Raw genomic sequence first — 20,790 nt, 5'->3', positions numbered from 1 at the left:
ACTTGGCAGCAGGAGTAATGGACAGCTAATATCATATTTAGTCATGGAAAACTGAAAGTTTTCCCTGTAGGGTCAGGAGCAAGGCAAGGATGCCTGTTCTTGTCTCTTGTATTCAACAAAGTATTGCAAGCCCTAGCCAGAGAATTCAGGTGAGAATAAAAATAAAAAGACATCAAAATAGGAGAGCAAGAAGTAAAATTATCTCTGTTCACAGAGGACATGATCTTACACATGGGAAAACCTAAAGACTGCATTTGATACAAAGAAACAAACACAAACCCTGTTAGAGCTAATAAATCTAGCAAAATTGCAGGATGAAAATCAGTTGTTTCTGTGCACTAACAATGAAAAGTCCAAAAATATATATTTAGAAAACATTTACAAAAGCATTAAAAAGAATATAACTTAGGAATTAGTCAAGGGGTGCAAGTTTTATACACCAGAAATTACAAAATATTGCTGAAAGAAATTGAAGACATAAATTAATGTAAAGGTATCCATGATCATGGTTTAGAAAATTTAATATAGTTAAAATGTCCATATTACCCAAAGCAATCTATAGATGTAATGCATTCTCTATCAAAATCCCAATCCATTTTTTGCAGAAATAGGGGAAAAAATCCTAAAATAGATTCAGGTCAGTTCAGCCGCTCAGTCGACCCCATGGTCTACAGCACTCCAGGCTTCCCTGTCCATTACCAACTCCCAGAGCCTACTCAAATTAATGTCCATTAAGTCTGTGATGCCATCCAACCATCTCATCCTCTGTTGTCCCCTTTTCCTCTTGCTTTCAGTCTTTCCCAGCATCAGGGTCTTTTCCTATGAGTTGGTTTTTTGCATGAGGTGGCCAGAGTATTGGAGTTTCAGCTTCAGCATCATTCCTTCCAATGAATATTCAGGACTAATTTTCTTTAGGATTAACTGGTTGGATCTCCTTGCAGTCCTAGGGACTCTCAAGAGTCTTTTCCAACACCAATACATATGGAATCTCAAAGGACCCAGGAAAGAAAAAACACAAGCAATAAAAGCAAAAATAGACAGTTGGGACTATATGAAACTAGTTTCTGCATAGCAAGGAAATAATAAACAAAGTGAAAAGGCAGCCAACAGAATGAGAGAAGATATTTGCAAACTGTGTATATGATAAGCGGTTAATACCCAAAATATGTAAGTAGCTCATATAATTCAACAACAAACTACCCAACAGAAAGATGGTCAAAGGATTGGAATAAACCTTCCTCGAAGACATACAAGTGGTGAAGGAACATGAAGAGATGCTCAACATCACTAATGATGAGAGAATTACAGAACATAACCTCACTCTAGGGGATCTTCTCAACCCAAGGACTGAACCCACATCTCCTGCAGTTCCTCCATTGGCAGGTGGATTCGTTACTACTTGAGCCATTTGGGAAACTCTGTATGATGTGTTGCAGTGGTGAAGAATCCACTTGCCAGTTTAGGAGATGCAAGAGACACCACTTCAATTCCTGGGTCAATAAGATCTCCTAGAGTAGGAAATGGCAACCCACTCCAGTATTCTTGCCTAGAAAATTCCATGGACATAGGAGCCTGGCAGGCTATAGTCAGTGGGTTCACAAAGAGTCAGACAGGACTCAGCAACTAAGCACACAAACAAAGTAGTCAGACTCTTAGAAACCAGAAGTAGAATGGTGGTTGCCCCATGTGGAGGGGAGTGGAATGGAAAGTTGTTGATCAATGAGTATAGAATTTCACTTCTGCAGGATGAAAGAGTTCTAAAGATCTGTTATACAGCAGTGTGCATATAGTTAATACTACTGTAATGTACTTTAAAATGGTTAAGATTGTAAGTCACATGCTTTTTACTACAGTAAAAAATTATAAGCATATAGTAATATTTTGTTAATCCATATAGTTGGTATATTGCATTTCTATGTTAGATGTTTTGATTTCTAAATTTGTCTGTTATAAATAATGTGACAGATAATGAACATTTTGTTCCTATAAGTCATTTAAACTGTAATATTATTTCTTTTTTTTTAAATTTTATTTTATTTTTAAACTTTACAATATTGTGTTAGTTTTGCCAAATATCGAAATGAATCCGCCACAGGTATACATGTGTTCCCCATCCTGAACCCTCCTCCCTCCTCCCTTCCCATACCATCCTTCTGGATCGTCCCAGTGCACCAGCCCCAAGCATCCAGTATCATGCATCAAACCTGGACTGGCGACTCGTTTCATACATGATATTATACATGCTTCAATGCCATTCTCCCAAATCTTCCCACCCTCTCCCTCTCCCACAGAGTCCATAAGTCTGTTCTATACATCAGTGTCTCTTTTGCTGTCTCGTACACAGGGTTATGGTTACCATCTTTCTAAATTCCATATATAATGTAATATTATTTCTTAATATAAATTTCCAGGGAAGGTTAACTGCAACAAAAGTTAGGTTATGTTTTTAAGGTTCTTAGTACAAATACATTTCTAAAGCCTAGCTAACCATTATCTGTTGATATTAATAGTTATCTCTTGGAGTTCCCTGGTGGTCCAGTGGTTAAGAGTACACCTTGCCAATGTAGGGGACACAGATTCAATTCCTGGTCTGGGAAGATTACACATGTCATAGGGCAGCTAAGCCTGATGTGCCAGGATCCTCTGTCCATGGGATTTGCAAGGCAAGAATACTGCCATTTCCATCTCCAGGGGATCTTGCCTGGAGATCGAACCTGTATCTCCTGTATTGGCAGGCGGATTCTGTACCACTGAGCCACCAGTGAAGCCCATAAGGAGATTAGCAAAAGTTTAATTTTTTTAATTGTTTGATTCAGGTCCAAATATTATGAATTTATTTCATTAGTAGTTAATTCTCTAATTCTAATGTACTCACAGTGTCAAATATAGGTCACAAAACAAAAAAATTCATACCAAATCATAGCATGCTCAAATGGCTTTAATACCAGCTCCTGGGTTGGGAAGATCCCCTGCAGAAGGCAATGGCTTACCCACTCCAGTATTCTTGCTTAGAGAATTCCATGGACAGAGGCTACAGTCCATGGAGTCCCAAAGAGTCGGACACGACTGAATGACTAACACTAACTAACAGATACCTATATTCTAAGGAATACCACAGATTGATCTAACAGTAATTCCACATGGACTCTTGTGTTTCAAATATAAGACCACTAAAGGATCACAAATTACAAAAAAACCCTTCTTAAGAATATGATTAAGAAGGTTGAATATTCAAACTACCACCAAATTGCACTCATCTCACACGCTAGCAAAGTAATGCTCAATATTCTCCAAGTGAGTCTTCAACAGTACATGAACTGAGAACATCCACATATTCAAGCTGGATTTAGAAAAGACAGAGGAACCAGAGATCAAATTGCCAACTTCCACTGGGTCACAGAAAAAGCAAGAGAGTTCCAGAAAAAACATCCTCTTCTGCTTGATTGACTATGCTAAAGCCTTTGACTGTGTGGATCACAACAAACTGGAAAATTCTTCAAGAGATGGGAATACCAGACCACCATACCTGCTTCCTGAGAAATCTGTATGCAAGTGAAGAAGCAACAGTTAGAACTGGACATGGAACAACAGACTGGTTCTAAATTGGGAAAGGAGTACATCAAGGCTGTATATTGTCACCCTCCTTATTTAACTTATATGCAGAGCACATCATGCAAAATGCTGCACTGGATGAAACACAAGCTGGAATCAGAATTGCCAGGAGAAATATCAATAACCTCTGATATGCAGATGATACCACCCTTATGGCAAAAAGCGAAGAGGAACTAAAGAGCCTCTTGATAAAGGTGAAAGAGGAGAGTGAAAAATCTGGCTTAAAACTCAACATTCAAAAAATGAAGATCATGGCATCCAGTCCCATCTCTTCATGGCAAATAGATGGGGAAACAATGGAAACAGTGATAGACTTTATTTTCTTGGGCTCCAAAATCACTGCAGATGGGGACTGCAGCCATGAAATTGAAAGACATTTGCACTTTGGAAGAAAAGCTATGACCAACCTAGACAGCATATTCAAAAGCAGAGACATTACATTGCCAACAAAGGTCCATCTAGTCAAAGCTATGGTTTTCCCAATAGTCTTGTGTGGATGTGAGAGTTGGACTATAGAGAAGGCTGAGCACTGAAGAATTGATTGCTTTTGAACTGTGATGTTGGAGAAGACTCTTGAGAGTCCCTTGGACTGCACGGAGATCCAACCAGTCAGTCCTAAAGGAAATCAATCCTGAATATTCATTGGAAGGTCTGATGTTGAAGCTGAAGCTCCAATACTTTGGCCATCTGATGCAAAGATCCACATCATTGGAAAAGACCCTGATGCTGGGCAAGATTGAAGGCAGGGGAAGGGGATGACAGAGGATAAGATGGTTGGATGGCATCACCAGTTCAATAGATGTGAGTTTGAACAAGCTCCAGGAGATGGTGAAGGACAGGGAAGTCTGGAGTGCTGCAGTCCATGGGGTCGAAAAGAGTCAGACATGGAGCAACTGAACAACAGTAACAACAAGGACATTATTAAGACGTCGCTTGTGAAGCTGTGCTGGAAAACTCACCTGAAATGGGACAAGGTCTCCGCCTTGCCTGGAAGCTCCCTTACATCTCTTCAAAGCAGGAGACCCGATGCTCCTGAAAGTGTGAAAAAGAGCAGTGTCCTGAGCAACAGCTTGAAGAGAAATGGGAAGGATTCAGTGGTCCTCAAGATAGAGGAGTATCAAAGAAAAGGAGGTGTTGAGCCTAGCAGGGTCCTGCGGAGCTCCTAGGTATTGAGGCCTTTTTTTTTTTTCCCCATCATTTATTATAGGTTAGACTCTAGTTTCCATGACCCTCTCTCTGTTCCAAATGGCAGTACAGTTGCTAAACAAAGGAGGAACAGCAATGAAACCACCCGAGGCAAGATTAAAGGTCCAGAGAAGCTCGTCAAGATTAGGAGACTGGACCAACTAGATCCTGCACTCACGTAGCCTTGTCTAATCAAGACTAGGTTGTGTGCAGCTCCCTTACATCTCTTCAAAGCAGGAGACCCGAAGTGTAAAAAAAGAGCAATGTCCTGAACAACAGCTTGAAGAGAAATGCAAGGCAGTGAAACCACCTGAGGCAAGATTAAAGGTCCAGAGATGCTCATCAAGATTGGAAGACTGGACCACCTCAGACTCCGCACATACCCCACCCTTTGAAACATTGCAAAAGAAAGACTGTTACTGCCTATATAAAGTAAGTACACATATGGAGGAGGAGGGCATTGCGTCCCAGTCCAGTACTGTTGCCTGGAGAATCTCATGGACAGAGGAGCCTGGAAGGCTACAGTCCCTAGGGTCACAGAGTGGGACATGACTGAAGAGACTTTGCACGATTATTGTAGCAGGTCACCTAGTTTACAAATTCTGATCCATCCACACTAACTTGTCCTCTAAGACTACCCTGAGATTAGCTGTAGCACCTAAAAATCTCTCCATGTCCTATGCTACCTTTCCCTTTGAAGCCTCTCTTATCGTGGAATTTTCCTTTGCTCCACAGGTCTTATAAACCCAGGTTTATATGATTGTCAGTTTCCTTGGTGGTCTTTATAAGGTAGCTCTGAAAAAATTTTCATTAGACTGCTGCTGCTAAGTCATGTCAGTCGTGTCTGACTCTGTGCGACCCCATAGACGGCAGCCCACCAGGCTCCCCTGTCCCTGGGATTCTCCAGGCAAGAACACTGGAGTGGGTTGCCATTTCCTTCTCCAATGCATGAAAATGAAAAGTGAAAGTGAAGTCACTCAGTGGTGTCCGACTCCTAGCGACCCCATGGACTGCAGCCTACCAGGCTCCCCCGTCCATGGGATTTTCCAGGCAAGAGTACTGTAGTGGGGTGCCATTGCCTTCTCCCATTAGACTGCTACTTACTATAATAGAAATACATTTGTAATATAAAGCAATTTTTATGTTTATTTTCTATTTATTTAGATTAACATTACTACAGGACACTCACCGCTCACATCTAAGAGAATATGAAAAATATATACAAGATATCAAGAGCTCAAAGAGTACCATCCAGAACCTAGAGAATTCATCAAATCAAACTCTAAGTTTTAAATTCTATAAAAGCATGAAAATTTATGTGGAAAATTTAATTGACTGTCTTAATGAAAAGGTATGTGTCTATAAATACTGAATCATTTCCTTTTTATACAGAAATTCCCTTACCATGCGATTTTTTTTTTTTTTTTTTTAGTTTAAATCCCATAACTAGGTACTTCATCTAGGATTCTTCCTACCTATTTTTGATGTGCTGCTACTGCTAAGTCACTTCAGTCCTGTCTGACTCTGTGCGACCCCATAGACGGCAGCCCACCAGGCTCCCCCGTCCCTGGGATTCTCCAGGCAAGAACACTGGAGTGGGTTGCCAGTTCCTTCTCCAATGCATGAAAGTGAAAAGTGAAAGTGAAGTCGCTCAGTCGTGTCCGACCCTTAACATGGACTGCAGCCCACCAGGCTCTTCCATCCATGGGATTTTCCAGGCAAGCGTACTGGAGTGGGGATAGTGGAATATTAAGTATTCCCTTAATGTTGGACAGTTAGGTGTTTTTGTAATCATTTTGGAACATGTAAATAGCAATATTTACATAAAAATAGAAGAAATATGGACAGAGGTTCATGACATTGTACAGGAGGCAGTGATCAAGACCATCCTCAAGAAAAAACAATGCAAAAAGGCAAAATGGTTGTCTGAAGAGGGCTTACAAATAGCTGTGAAAAGAAGAGAAGCTAAAGGCAAAGGAGAAAAGGAAAGATATACCCATCTGAATGCAGAGTTTCAAAGAATAGCAGGGAGAGATAAGAAAGCCTTCTTCAGTGATCAGTGCAAAGAAATAGAGGAAAACAATAGAATGAGAAAGACTAGAAATCTCTTCAAGAAAATTAGCTATATCAAAGGAACATTTCATGCAAAGATGGGCACAATAAAGGACAGAAACGATATGGACCTAACAGAAGCAGAAGATATTAAGAAGAGGTGGCAAGAATACACAAAAGAACTATCTAAAAAAGATCTTAATGACCCAGATAACCACGGTGGTGTGATCACTCACCTAGAGCCAGACATCCTGGAATGCGAAGTCAAGTGGGTCTTAGGAAGCGTCACTACAAACAAAGCTAGTAGAGGTAATGGAATTCCAGTTGAGCTATTTCAAATCCTAAAAGATGATGCTGTGAAAGTGCTGCACTGAATATGCCAGCAAATTTGGAAAACTCAGTATGGATACAGGACTGGAAAAGGTCAATTTTCATTCCAAGCCCAAAGAAAGGCAATGCCAAAGAATGTTCAAACTACCACACAATTACACTCATCTCACACGCTAGTAAAGAAATGCTCAATATTCTCCAAGCGAGGCTTCAATAGTACATGAACCGAGAATTTCCAGATGTTCAAGCTGGATTTGGAAAAGGCAGAGGAACCAGAGATCAAATTGCTAACATCCACTGGATCATAGAAAAAGCAAGAGAGTTCCAGAAAAACATCTACTTCTGCTTGATTGACTATACTAAAGCCTTTGACTGTGGATCACAACATACTGTGGAAAATTCTGAAAGAGATGGGAATACCAGACCACCTGACCTGCCTTCTGAGAAATCTGTGTGCAGGTCAGGAAGCAACAGTTAGAACTGGACATGGAACAACAGACTAGTTACAAATTGGAAAAGGAGTACGTCAAGGTTGTGTATTGTCACCCTGTTTATTTAACTTATATGTAGAGTATATCATGCAAAATGCCAGGCTGGATGAAACACAAGCTGGAATCAAGATTGCCAGGAGAAATATCGATAACCTCAGATACGCAGATGACACTCCCCTTATGGCAGAAAGAGGAACTAAAGAGCCTCTTGATGAAGGTGAAAGAGGAGAATGAAAAACCTGGCTTAAAACTCAACATTCAAAGTATGAAGATCATGGTATCCAGTCCTATCACTTCATGGCAAATAGATGGGGAAACAATGGAAACAGTGATAGACTTTATTTTCTTGGACTCGAAAATCACTGCAAATGGTGACCGCAGCCATGAATTTAGAAGACACTTGCTCCTTGGAAGAAAAGCTATGACAAATTAGACGACATATCAAAAAGCAGAGACATTACTTTGCTGACAAAGGTCCGTCTAGTCAAAGCTGTGGTTTTTCCAGTAATCATGTATGGATGTGAGAGTTGGACCATAAAGAAAACTAAATACAAAGAATTGATGCTTTTTAATTGTGTTGGAGAGGACTCTTGAGAGTCCCTTGTACTGCAAGGAGATCAAACCAGTCAGTCCTAAAGGAAATCAGTCCTGAAAATTCACTGGAAGGACTGATGATGAAGCTGAAGCTCCAGTGCTTTGGCCACCTGATGCGAACAGCTTACTCATTAGAAAAGACCCTGATGTTGGGTAAGATTGAAGGCAGGAGGAGACGGGGATGACAGAGGATGAGATGGTTGTATGGCATCACTGACTCAATGGACAAGAGTTTGAGCAAGCTCCGGGAGGTAGTGATGTACAGGGAAGCCTGGCAGGCTGCAGTCCATGGGGTCACAAAGAGTCGGACATGACTCAGCAACTGAACTGAACTGACTGAAATAGCAATATAAATTTTTAAAATTCTGTTTAAGAAAAGTTCTAGAAATTGAATTACTAAGTCAAAGTGTCTAAATACATTAAGGCTTATGAAACATTACTAAATTATCCTTCAGAAAAGTTTTATCAGTTTCTAGTGTATTTAGTTTTTATGTATTTATTTTGATCTCACAAGTCATTTGTTTTCTTAACACACACAGTTTTCTTGTAGTGAATTATTTGTGTCCTTTACCCTGCTATCTTCTTGTTCATACCGTGGGTTTGTTTTTGTGGGTTTTTTTCCTTTTTCCCAGTATATGATGAACAGCTTTCTATTGCTTAAAAATTTTAGTGCTTTATCCTATTTGATGTAGGTATACATTCCAATTTGGTTTGTCTTTTGATTTTGTTGAGATGGTTTTTTGATATTTGTTGTTGTTGTTTAGTCACTAAGTTGTGTCCCACTCCTTTTTGACCCCATGAAGCCTGCCAGGCTTCTCTGTCCATGGGATTTCCCAGGCAAGAATACTGGAGTGGCCTGCCGTTTCATTCTCCAGGGGATCTTCTTGACTCAGGGATCAAACCCACATCTCCTGCTTGGCTGGCAGATTGTTACTGCTGTGCTACCCAGGAAGTCCTTTTTTGATATTAGGTGTGCTTTTTGTTTTTTTCTTTTAAATTTTAACTGAAGTATAGTTGATTTACAATGTTGTGTTAGTTCCTGGTGTATAGCAAAGTGATTCAGTTATATATGTGTATGTTCTTTTCATATTCTTTTCCATTATGGTGTATTTCAGGATGTTGAATATAGTTCCCTGTGGTGTACAGTAGGATCTGGTTGCTTTTTTGTATATAGTAGTTTGTATCTGCTATTCTCAGACTCCTGGTTTATTCCTCCCCATAGATTCATTTTTATCATATTTTATATTCCACAGATAAGTAATATCATAATATATTTGTCTTTCTCTTTCTGACTTACTTCATTTAGTATTATTGTCTCTAGGTGTATCCCTGCTGCTGCAAATGGCATTATTATTTTATGGCTGGGTCGTATTCCAGTGTGTGTGTGTGTGTGTGTGTGTGTGTGTGTATACATATATACAGCGCATCATCCTTATCCAGGCATCATTCAGGGACATTTAGGTTGCTTCCATGTCTTGGCTCTTGTAAATAATGTTGCTATGAACATTGGAATGCCATGTATCTGAATTAGAGTTTTCTCCAGATATATGCCCAAGAGTGGCATATATGGAAACTCTAGTTTTTCAGGATCATATGGAAACTCTAGTTTTTTAAGGAGCCACCATATTGTTTTTCATAGTAGCTGCACCAGCTTATACACCCAGCAACAGTGTAGGAGGGTTCCCTTTTCTCCACAGCCTCTCCAGTATTTGTTATATGTAGACTTTTTGTTGTTGACCTTTGTAACCAGTGTAACAATAGGGGAGAAACTAATCTGGTAATCTTTTAAAAGTAAATTAAAAGTAATGAAGAAAGTAGAGTGTATTTTTAAAGTGATTAGTCTACTTTAAGAAAAGGACAACTCAAGACCCCAATTTAAGGACTTAGTATGTATAAAACAATGATTAACATAAAAATTTTAAAACATCTGATGTCATTGCTAATAGAGAAATGTGTATCAAAACTACAGTGAGGTATCATATCACACTGTTTTTGTTTTATATATACTAAGTCATCATTTCCTTCTTCTCTTCTATCTCAAAAAAGAATTTTTCTTTTCTAGCCACTTTTATCCATGTTTCTGACTCCAGCCAAGTTAGGTTTTATTATTTATGATATTTATAGCTGTTTTGGTACAATGTTTATTTCCTGGTTTTATTAGTATTATAAGTATTGGAAGCTATGTCTATTCCTCACAATGTTCATTTAATTGAGATGTGATAGTGTTAAAAATGTTTCTGTTATATGAAATTTGAGCATATAATGTGCTTATATATAATTATTTTTTATAATCATTTAATGACCACCCACAAAATGTTACTTATGTATGTATTTCAGATTATCAGCATCCAAGAAATAGAATCAGCCATGCACGCACTCCTTTTAAAACAAGCCATGATCTTTATGAAACGCAGGCAAGATGAATTAAAACATGAATCAGCGTATTTACAACAGTTATCATGTTAGTGTTTTTCATGTTCAATGTGATTTTTTCTTCATTAAGCTAAATTGTTAGCTAAAAGATAAAAATATTTCTATTACTATATAAAAAATGTTTATTGTGTATTTTCCCACTGACCTTTCACCTACCCTCTTCTAAAATTCCCAAACCATTTTAAAATCTGGGCTTCAAAATGTCTTAAATTAAGTCCAAATCTAAAAAAATTAAAATTATGACTTCTAATCACTTAGTGTTTGAAAGAAAATATTTATATGACCATGTAATGATTATTTTGAGATGACGACATAAACATATAGACTGTGTCAGAAGCCTAACTTTATAAATTTTCCACAGATTGATTGTGGAAGTTAAAGAAATTCTGGTGGGTTTCAGTATAGAATCATCTATAAGATCTCATTATATTAATAAAGAATTGGATGCAGCCCTTTAATTCTCACACTGATTTTGTATTTGCAGAGATGTCTTCCTTTGATTAAGGTGCTGTCAGGGTATAGTGAAAGAAATGAGACCACAACATCAAGTAGATGATAAAAGCAAAATCAAAATGACTCAAATATATGACATTTAGTTGGTCATAAGTTGCAGTATATGCTAAAATAGGAGATAATATGAATGACGTATTGGTAATGTGTTTCTAGAATTTGACCATAGGGACAGGAAAAAAAAAATGGTGAAAACTGCTGAAAAAGAATACAAGGGAAAGAAACTTTATTTTTGTTACTGTTCTTGAGTGCTGAACTATATTCACCAGACAAGGTACATTTTATTAGATTAGCAAACTCAATACCTATTAATATTGTGGTAGAGAGTTAACATTGCAATTTCATTGCATGATGAAATATGCAATTTAAGCATAGTCTATGGATGTTTATATATACAAATATGTATACATACCTAAAATATAACTTTTGTTTTCAAAATGTTTCACTGTATTTCTTTTTAGAATTTACAGTATAAAATCAATTTTATTCATTAACAGACAAACCTGAGACATCAATAAATAAAAGCTTGGCTATGGATGAAAAAACTCAGTGGATTTTAGAAGAGGCTGAATCTCGAAGGTAACTAAAGACTTAAAGCATCACTGAGCAAGTATTTTTCATAGTTTAAATATAGTTAATCATATAGTATAAATGCCTATAACCTGGCATATTAATCTGTGAGAATGGTGTAAAACCAAAATTTAGTTAAACAGTCCTCTACCCCATGGTTTAAAGACACACTTATGTATTTGAATTAGTTAGAAGGAATGTATAAAGTGGTATTTATCAGGTTGGGACTGTCTCATAGGAAGCTAGTCCTAAATACATTGTTACTCCTTTTTCCAAATTATGGGAGTGTCTAACAAGAATAAGAGAGAGAATCAGTTCAGATTAATGAAGTTAAAATATCAAAAATATTAATATAAAATTGTGTGAAAGTATGATTGTTTATTTCTGGGCATTTTAAGTAATGATGACTTTTACTTTTTGTTTTAAAGCATTTATTTTCATATTTTATTTTTGGTTTATTGCAAAATACAGGGCACGAAGAAGACAAGCAAGGGTTCTTTCTGGGAATTGTACTCATGAAGAAGGAACATCTAGTGATGATGAACTGTCTTCAGCAGACATGATTGACTTCCAAAAAAGCCAAGGTCAGTTATCAAGTTTCTGATGTGTCTTAATTGAAGTACTGAAATGATAGAAAATCTTTGCCATGATTGCCCTTATATTAAGCTATCCAAAATAGTTGGGAAAATTCAGAATAAATAATACTTTTTTTTCCTTATTAGACTTGTCTTTAACTCTGAAAGAATGGATAAAATGGAGAAGTAGGATGAGTATTCCTGCATCTTTATAGTTTTTTCCCCTCAACCTTTTTCATCTCCTGTTATAAATGAGCCATGAACATTTTTGGCTTCATTTCTTTGCTACATACTTTCTATTTTATCATTTCTTTCAGTTCTTTAAAATACTTATTTATTTGGCTGTGCCAGGTCTTAACTGTGGCTTGTGGGATCTAGTTCCCTGACCAGGGATTGAACCTAGGCCTGCTGCATTGGGAGCTTGGGGTCTTAGCCACTGCACCACCACGGAAGTCCCTATTTGTTGTTCAGTCGCTCAGTCATGTCCAGCTCTTTGCAATCCCATGGACTGCAGCATGGCAGGCTTTCCTGTCCTTCACAATCTCCCGGAGTTTGAATTTGAATTGAATTTATAGTAAAGTCCATTTTTAGCATTGTAAGGAGGTAAAATATGTACAGCTGAAAGAATGTAGGCTTTACAGTCAAATAGATGAGTTCAAAGAGGGAATCTATTCTATGTGACCTTAAGCGAATTACTTGACTTCACTGTATCTGATATTGTTGTTTGCTTTTTCTTTGTCTGTAAACAGATAGGCTAGAAACACTTACCTTTTAGGGAAGATAGTTATGATAATGACATGAGATAATGTGTTTATAATGTTTTGGCATATAACAAGGGCTTAATAAATGGTAGATTTTATCAGTATCAGTTGTTATTAAGGTGTTTTTTTTAAATTAAAACTAATTTATATGTTAATGTCAAGAATAACTTTCAACTCAGTTGATTACATAAGTTATACATAACTATGTTTATAGGAATCAAACTTAAAGATCACAAATGTAAAATGTGTAATATACAGAGACTCATTTTCTTCACAGGTGACATTTTACAGGATCATAAGAAGATTTTTGAAGATGTACACAGTGATTTTTGTAATATCCAGAATATTTTATTGAAATTTCGACAATGGCGAGAAAAGTTTCCTGATTCTTATTATGAAGCTTTCATTAGTTTATGCATTCCGAAGCTTTTAAATCCCCTAATACGATTTCAGTTGATTGACTGGAACCCTCTTAAGGTATATGAGCTTAACATGAAAAAAATAATCCTGATCACATTTAGTTACTTCAGTCCTCTTGTTATCAGGTTAACTATAATATAAAATACCTCACCTTTAGGGATGGAATTAATAATCATGCTTTGGAGTAGTCATTTACCATTTCTTGGTTCTCACTCTGTTTTAAGGCTAACACATCAGTAAAGGAAACACTTTAAAAAAATCTTCTGTGGTAAGTTGAAGATCACTCAAAAAATAAAGGTAATATTAGACCATAAGACAGAGAAGGCAATGGCACCCCACTCCAGTACTCTTGTCTGGAAAATCCCATGGATGGAGGAGCCTGGTAGGCGGCAGTCCATGGGGTCGCACAGAGTCGGACACGACTGAGTGACTTCACTTTCACTTTTCACTTTCATGCATTGGAGAAGGCAATGGCAACCCACTCCAGTGTTCTTGCCTGGAGAATCCCAGGGACGGGGGAGCCTGGTGGACTGCCGTCTATGGGGTCACACAGAATCGGACACGACTGAAGTGACTTAGCAGCAGACCATAAGAATTTTACAATCTGAGTGAAATTCAAAATAGGTACCAAGAGTTATGACGTTGGAGATGACATAATGGGAATACTTGGCTAGGAAAGCTACAATGAAGATGAGGAATTTAAATGAGGATTTAAAGGGTATATAGAATTTAAACAGGAAGAGAGCAAGGAAGAAAAAGGTGTTTTGTAAAGGTACATGGGGAGAAATAGTAGTTTTGTAGAGACTGCATAGATTGTAAATCAAGAGATACGAACTTGTTTTGATAGGTAATGGGAGGAGTGACGTGATGAAGGTAATGATTTAGGAAGCTCTGAGCAATAGGCTAACTTGGAGCGTAGAGAGAAAGAGGTGAAGATAACTGAAAGGCAGTTGCTGTAGCCCAAGTCCAAGGAGATGAGTTCCTCACACAGGGTGATAGTGACATAGCAAAGAGGAAAGAAAGGGTTGATTACAAGTGATTTTATGAAGAATCAATAAACTGCTGCGAATAACCCTAACAAAACACATCAAAATAGTGACCCCAAGGTTTGGATTCTAAGTTATTAGGACAACGGTAGTTCCATTCATAGAAATGGTGTCTTTTCAAAGAGGGAAAAGGTTTTCAAGGAAGTTTTACATTATAGACAATGAAATGATGATGGGACATCCATGTGGTTAAGCAAACAGAAATGAGAAAATGAAATTCTAGGAAGAGAGGAGAGCTGAAAATAAAGACTTAACAAAGGGTGAATCCCTTTTGCTTGACTAAGGCGGATCTTCCTCTGCCCTAGTCATGCATGCCTTTAGACTTTCTGTTAGGTTCAGGGCCATACAGTGTTCTTAGTTTAGGAACCAGGCTTATCCCTAAGGTAGCTGGTTGGACGACAGCCTAGTTGTTAACCACTCAAGCTGAATTGAGTATTCTGTCACACATAGCAAAGATCTGTTCATTCAGTCATTCAACAAATAGTAATTGGCTATCTGCTGTTTGCTTAATAATAAGATAAGCCACATGCAAAGTATACATTTGTGCCAGTGAGACTTGGGAGAGCCAGAGTGAATTTTGTATAAGGTAAGTATATCTTTAAAAGCAAATTCCATGGATATTTTAACTGCTATTGTTATAAATGTATATTTTGTTCCTAACAGTACCTGCCATTTAGTAGGTCCTAAACACAGGGGGGGCATTTCTGGACATCAATAAACACGTGAAATATAGTATCCTGTCTCACTGCCTAGACATCATGTGTTAGTCATGCCATGCTGTCTAGCCTTGGTGGTCTAGTACTGTATGTGCGTGAGTGCTGTCGCTTCAGTCGTGTCCAACTCTCTGTGACCCTATAAACTGTAGCCCTCTGTATATGTTGGGTTAAAATATGGAATTATTCTCCTTTGATCCTTAGAAAAGCTCTGGTAATTACTGAAAAAGTTAACTATATAAAGATAAAAATTAAGAATTTATTTATAACTTGGATAATTTTATTTATAAGTTTGATTCCATAGGTTTAAAACAGATGCCATGGTTTACATCTATAGAAGAATTTATAGATTGCAGTATGGAAGATTCAAAGAAGGAAGATAGTTCTGATAAGAAAATCTTGTCCACTGTCATCAACAAAACAGTTATTCCTCGACTTATAGGTACTGTTTTGTAATCTTGATAAAATTAAATTGTTCTTTAGCTAAGTATAAGATCCGTCATTTCTGTTACAGTCACAAATTTTTTTCGTTTTTGAACACAACTGTAATATACAGTAGAAATCAACAGATTTAGAATTTAAGCTGATTAAAAACAGCTTGTTTGTGCAAGTGACTGGCTATCAAACTCCTGATCCTCTTGGACCTTTAGTATTTGTGACATTCACATTACTTTAATAGTTACTTTTATAAGTCATTTATTAGTGGCATACTTCCATCTCTACTATGTGTATGTCTTTCCCTTAACTTCTCCCCTTACGTTTCTTCTTCTTTTTTTTTTAATTTTTATTGGAGTATGGTTCATTTACAATGTTGTGTTAGTTTCAAGTGTACAGCAAAGTAAATCAGTTATACATATATCCACATTTTTTTTTTTTAGATCCCTGTCCCACGTAGGCCATTACAGAGTTTTGAGTAGATTTTCCTGTGCTGTATTGCAGGTTCTTACTAGTTATCTGTTTTATATATAGTAGTGTGTCTAGTCAATCCGAATCTCTCAATTAATTCTTCCCCACATTTATCCCCTGGTAACCGTAAGTTTGTTTTGTACAGCCATGACTCTACTTCTGTTACGTAAATAAGTTTCTTTTGTACAGCCATGACTCTACTTCTGTTACGTAAATAAGTTTGTTTGTAGCCTTATTTTTAGATTCCACATAGAAACCATGTCACGTGATATTTGTCTTTCTTTGTCTGACTTACTTTACTCAGTATGACAGTCTAGGTTCATCCATGTTGCTGCAAATGGCATTTTTTGTCTTTTTTATGGCTGGGTGATAATATTCCATGGTATATAATGGAATATTACCACATCTTCTTTATCCATGCCTTTGTTGATGGACATTTAGCTTGTTTCCACGTCCTGGCTATTGTAAATAATGCTTCAGTGAACATTAGGGTGAGTGTATCTTTTCCAGTTATGGTTTTCTCTGGGTTATATGCCCAGGAGTGAGATTGCTGGGTTATCTGGTAGTTCTGTGTTCAGCTTTGTAAGGAAGCTCCATACTGTTCTCCATAGTGGCTGTTGCAATTCACATTTCCACCAACAGTGTAGGAGAGTTCCCTTATCTCCACACCCTCTCCAGCATTTATTGTTTGTAAATTTTTTGATGGTGGCCATTATGACCTGTGTGAGGTGAGGCTTCATTGTAGTTTTGATTTGCATTTCTGATGTTGGTCATCTTTTCATGTGCTATTTGGCCATCTATATGTCTTCTTTGGAGAAATGTCTGTTTAGATCCTCTGCCTTCTGAGTTACTTATTGTTTGATATTGAGCTGCATGAGCTGTTTGTATATTTTGGAGATTGATCCTCTTGTTAGTTGCTTTGTTTGCAAATATTTTCTCTCATTCTGAGGGTTATCTTCTTGTTTTGCTTATGGTCCTTTGGTGTGCAAAATCTTTTAAGTTAAATTAAATCCCATTTGTTAATTTTTGTTTTTATTTTCATTGCTCTAGGAGTTGTATCAAAAAAGATCTTGCTGCAATTTATATCAAAGAGTGTCATGTCTATGTTTTCTTCTAAGTTTTTTTAGTGTCCGGCCTTACATTTCGGTCTTTAATCCCTTTTGAGTTTATTTTTGTATATGGTGAGTTTCTTCTTTCTTTAAAAAAACATTACTACATTTCCCTTACTCCTCCTACTAGTACTCAGAGCTGTTGGGCACTGATGTTTGTGCCTCATTCTGAATTTGTTTTATCTGAAATTATAATTGGTAAGGATCTGTTCCACCATGTCACTGAGAATGGATTCTGACTGCAAAGTCTGCAAACTCTTAAAAACTAAAGCAACCTGCTTTATATTGCTTCTCAGCCAACTTGACTAAACTTTAAAGATTTTCCTCAGAATAATTTACAGTGCAATCATGGGGTATCTTGGAAAGATAGTGCTTTTAACCATTTACTTTTAGCTATTAAGCATTATTAATGATAGCATAGAATATATATGCTTCATTTAAGTATTTATCTGAAAATTCCAAATACTTCACTTTCAGTTCAGTTCAGTTCAGTCGCTCAGTCGTGTCCGACTCTTTGCAACCCCATGAATCGCAGCATGCCAGGCCTCCCTGTCCATCACCAACTCCTGGAATTCACTCAGACTCACGTCCATCGAGTCAGTGATGCCATCCAGCCATCTCATCCTCTGTCATCCCCTTTTCCTCCTGCCCCCAATCCCTCCCAGCATCAGAGTCTTTTCCAGTAAGTCAACTCTTCCCATGAGGTCGCCAAAGTACTGGAGTTTCAGCTTTAGCATCATTCCTTCCAAAGAAATCCCAGGGCTGATCTCCTTCAGAATGGACTGGTTGGATCTCCTTGCAGTCCAAGGGACTCTCAAGAGTCTTCTCCGACACTACAGTTCAAAAGCATCAATTCTTCGGCGCTCAGCCTTCTTCGCAGTCCAACTCTCACATCCATACATGACCACTGGAAAAACCATAGCCTTGACTAGACGGACCTTTGTGGGCAAAGTAATGTCTCTGCTTATGAATATGCTATCTAGGTTGGTCATAACTTTCCTTCTAAGGAGTAAGCGTCTTTTAATTTCATGGCTGCAGTCACCATCTGTAGTGATTTTGGAGCCCAGAAAAATAAAGTCTGACACTGTTTCCACTGTTTCCCCATCTATTTCCCATGAAGTGATGGGACCGGATGCCATGATCTTCATTTTCTGAATGTTGAGCTTTAAGACAACTTTTTCACTCCCCACTTTCACTTTCATCAAGAGGCTTTTGAGTTCCTCTTCACTTTCTGCCATAAGGGTGGTGTCAACTGCATATCTGAGGTTATTGATATTTCTCCCAGCAATCTTGATTCCAGCTTGTGCTTCTTCCAGTCCAGCGTTTCTCATGATGTACTCTGCATATAAGTTAAGTAAACAGGGTGACAATATACAGCCTTGACGTACTCCTTTTCCTATATAAAATGAGTCTGTTGTTGCATGTCCAGTTCTAACTGTTGCTTCTTGACCTGCATACAGATTTCTCAAGAGGCAGGTCAGGTGGGCTGGTATTCCCATCTCTTGAAGAATTTTCCACAGTCTGTTGTGATCCACACAGTCAAAGGCTTTGGCATAGTCAATAAAGCAGAAATAGATGTTTTTCTGGAACTCTCTTGCTTTTTCCATGATCCAGCAGATGTTGGCAACTTTATGGTAGCTCTTTTTGAGCTTCCTGGTTAATTGCATACTTTCCTCTAGTGCCATCTATATCTGGGGTGTTCTTCAATGGCCATGTATCACTCATGAGTATCATATTAAATAGTGCAGATGTCAGATGTTTTTTTCTTTCATCACAGAAAGTTCTTTCGGACAGTGCTTTTCTGCTTGATTTTCAATCAAAAAGAACTAGAAGAACAAATCCAGATCTCTTCTTAAGAGCACCAGATCTCTTATCAGAGTAACTTCTGAATATATCTACTTGGCAACTCAAATTCCAAATGCAAAATCACATTTCTCATCTTTGTTTCAGACTTGTTCCTCTTATATTCCTTCTCTAGAAAGTGGTACCTCCACCTACCCACATATTCAAACCAGAACCTCCAAGTCATCTACTCCTGCTTTTTTCTTACCTCTTTATATAAGCAATTGCCACATCCGTTACTTTTTTCCTTTTTCTAACCCATTTTCTATACTTAAGCCATGGTGATCTGTCTAAAAAGTAAGTCTGATTCTGTCATACCTCACTTAAAACACTTTATTCTAAACTGCCTTTAGGTTGAAGTCTAATCTCTTTAACATGGACTTTTCTAGGACTTTCAGGATTTTGTCTCTGTTTAGTAGTTCTCTAGCCCCATCTTTTGCCAAGCTCAATTCCTTCATCCCCTCATCTCCACCTCTACTGGTGGAGGTAGAAGGAGAAGCTATCTTCTCCCTGGCTTTTATGTCTTCTACACTCCATCCACCTGACAAATCCCTTAACCCTATACCTCTTTCATCTAGCTAACTAACTCCTCTTCATCTTTCAGAACTCTATATAGACATCATTTCTAGGAACTGGGTTAGGCATACCTTTTCAGGGTTCCTGATGTACTCTAATCCTTAGGATGGTACCTACATTATAATTGCTTACCTAAGCAACTATACATATATGTATATAATATATTTGTATTTGACATTAGACAAAATTGTTCTGAGGCAACCCTAATCTTACTGCTGTATTTCTAATAGTTAATGCTAGGCACATAGTAGACTCTAAGATTATTACAAGCCTAATCTTCTAGATGCCTGAGAAATCAGTTTTATATTTGATTTGGGGTATTTTTTTAACCTATTTAAATTTAAAAAAAATATTTAACTTATATTTTACAAGAGTCAAGCACAGTTGTTAACTTCAGCATATACATCAGTAAACAAAATAATAATCCCTGATGTTATGGAGCTTTCATTCTGTGAAGGAGATAAACGATGAACAAGTAAAATCTATAGTGTGTTAATTACAAGGGCTGAGGAGAAAAGTAAAGTAAGGGGGAAAGATACAAATTATGAAAGAGGAGTGCAATTTAAAATAGTTTGGCCAGGGAAGGGCTTCCTGGGAAGGTCACAAATGAGCAGATTTCCAAAAGGAAGTAAAGAAGTGGGCCAAATGAATGTCTGAGGTGACAGCATCCTAAACAGCACATGCAAAGGCCCTGAGGCGGGGGCTATCTTGATTTACTTGAAAAACAGCAGATAGGCCAGAGTAACTTTAGTAGAGTGAGCAACAGGGACAGTAAGAAGAGGTTAGCAGGATAACAGTGGCTGTGTCATATGGGGCCTTGTAATCATTTGTAAGGACTTTTACTGTAAGTGAGCAAGAAGCAATTGGAGAGTTTTGAGCAGAGAAGTGACAAGATCTGCCCTATCATTAAAACAGACTTATTCTGGTTCCTGTGTTAAGAATGAACTGTATGCAGATCAATTATGAAGCTTTTTCAGTAATCTAAGCAACGGTGGTTTGACTTGAGTGTTAAAAATGGAGGTGGCTGGAAAGTGGTCAAATTCTGTATATATTTCAAAAGTATTA

The 20,790-nt window shown here is 37.6% G+C and overlaps 1 protein-coding gene across 8 annotated transcripts in view; it reads left to right on the top strand.

Annotated features, from left to right (window-relative positions):
* Positions 1-20,790, top strand: part of GCFC2 (GC-rich sequence DNA-binding factor 2) — a 79,635-nt gene that overhangs the window by 38,978 nt on the left and 19,867 nt on the right. For 4 of the 8 annotated variants that reach the window (XM_086326748.1, XM_086326753.1, XM_086326751.1 and 1 more), the window contains 6 exons: positions 5,962-6,148; positions 10,602-10,725; positions 11,705-11,786; positions 12,249-12,361; positions 13,391-13,590; positions 15,584-15,734. In XM_086326748.1, coding sequence (XP_086182874.1) covers positions 5,962-6,148; positions 10,602-10,725; positions 11,705-11,786; positions 12,249-12,361; positions 13,391-13,590; positions 15,584-15,734 — 857 coding nt within the window. The remainder of the gene's footprint in view (positions 1-5,961; positions 6,149-10,601; positions 10,726-11,704; positions 11,787-12,248; positions 12,362-13,390; positions 13,591-15,583; positions 15,735-20,790) is intronic. The other 4 variants (XM_086326749.1, XM_086326752.1, XR_015136855.1 and 1 more) reach the window with 3 other exon arrangements.

This window comes from Bos grunniens, chromosome 11 (genome assembly GCF_055505025.1).
Source record: "Bos grunniens cultivar Pamir isolate PY7600 chromosome 11, Bosgru_T2T1.0, whole genome shotgun sequence".
NCBI lineage: Eukaryota > Metazoa > Chordata > Mammalia > Artiodactyla > Bovidae > Bos > Bos grunniens.
This window is presented reverse-complemented; position numbering and strand designations above follow the sequence as displayed.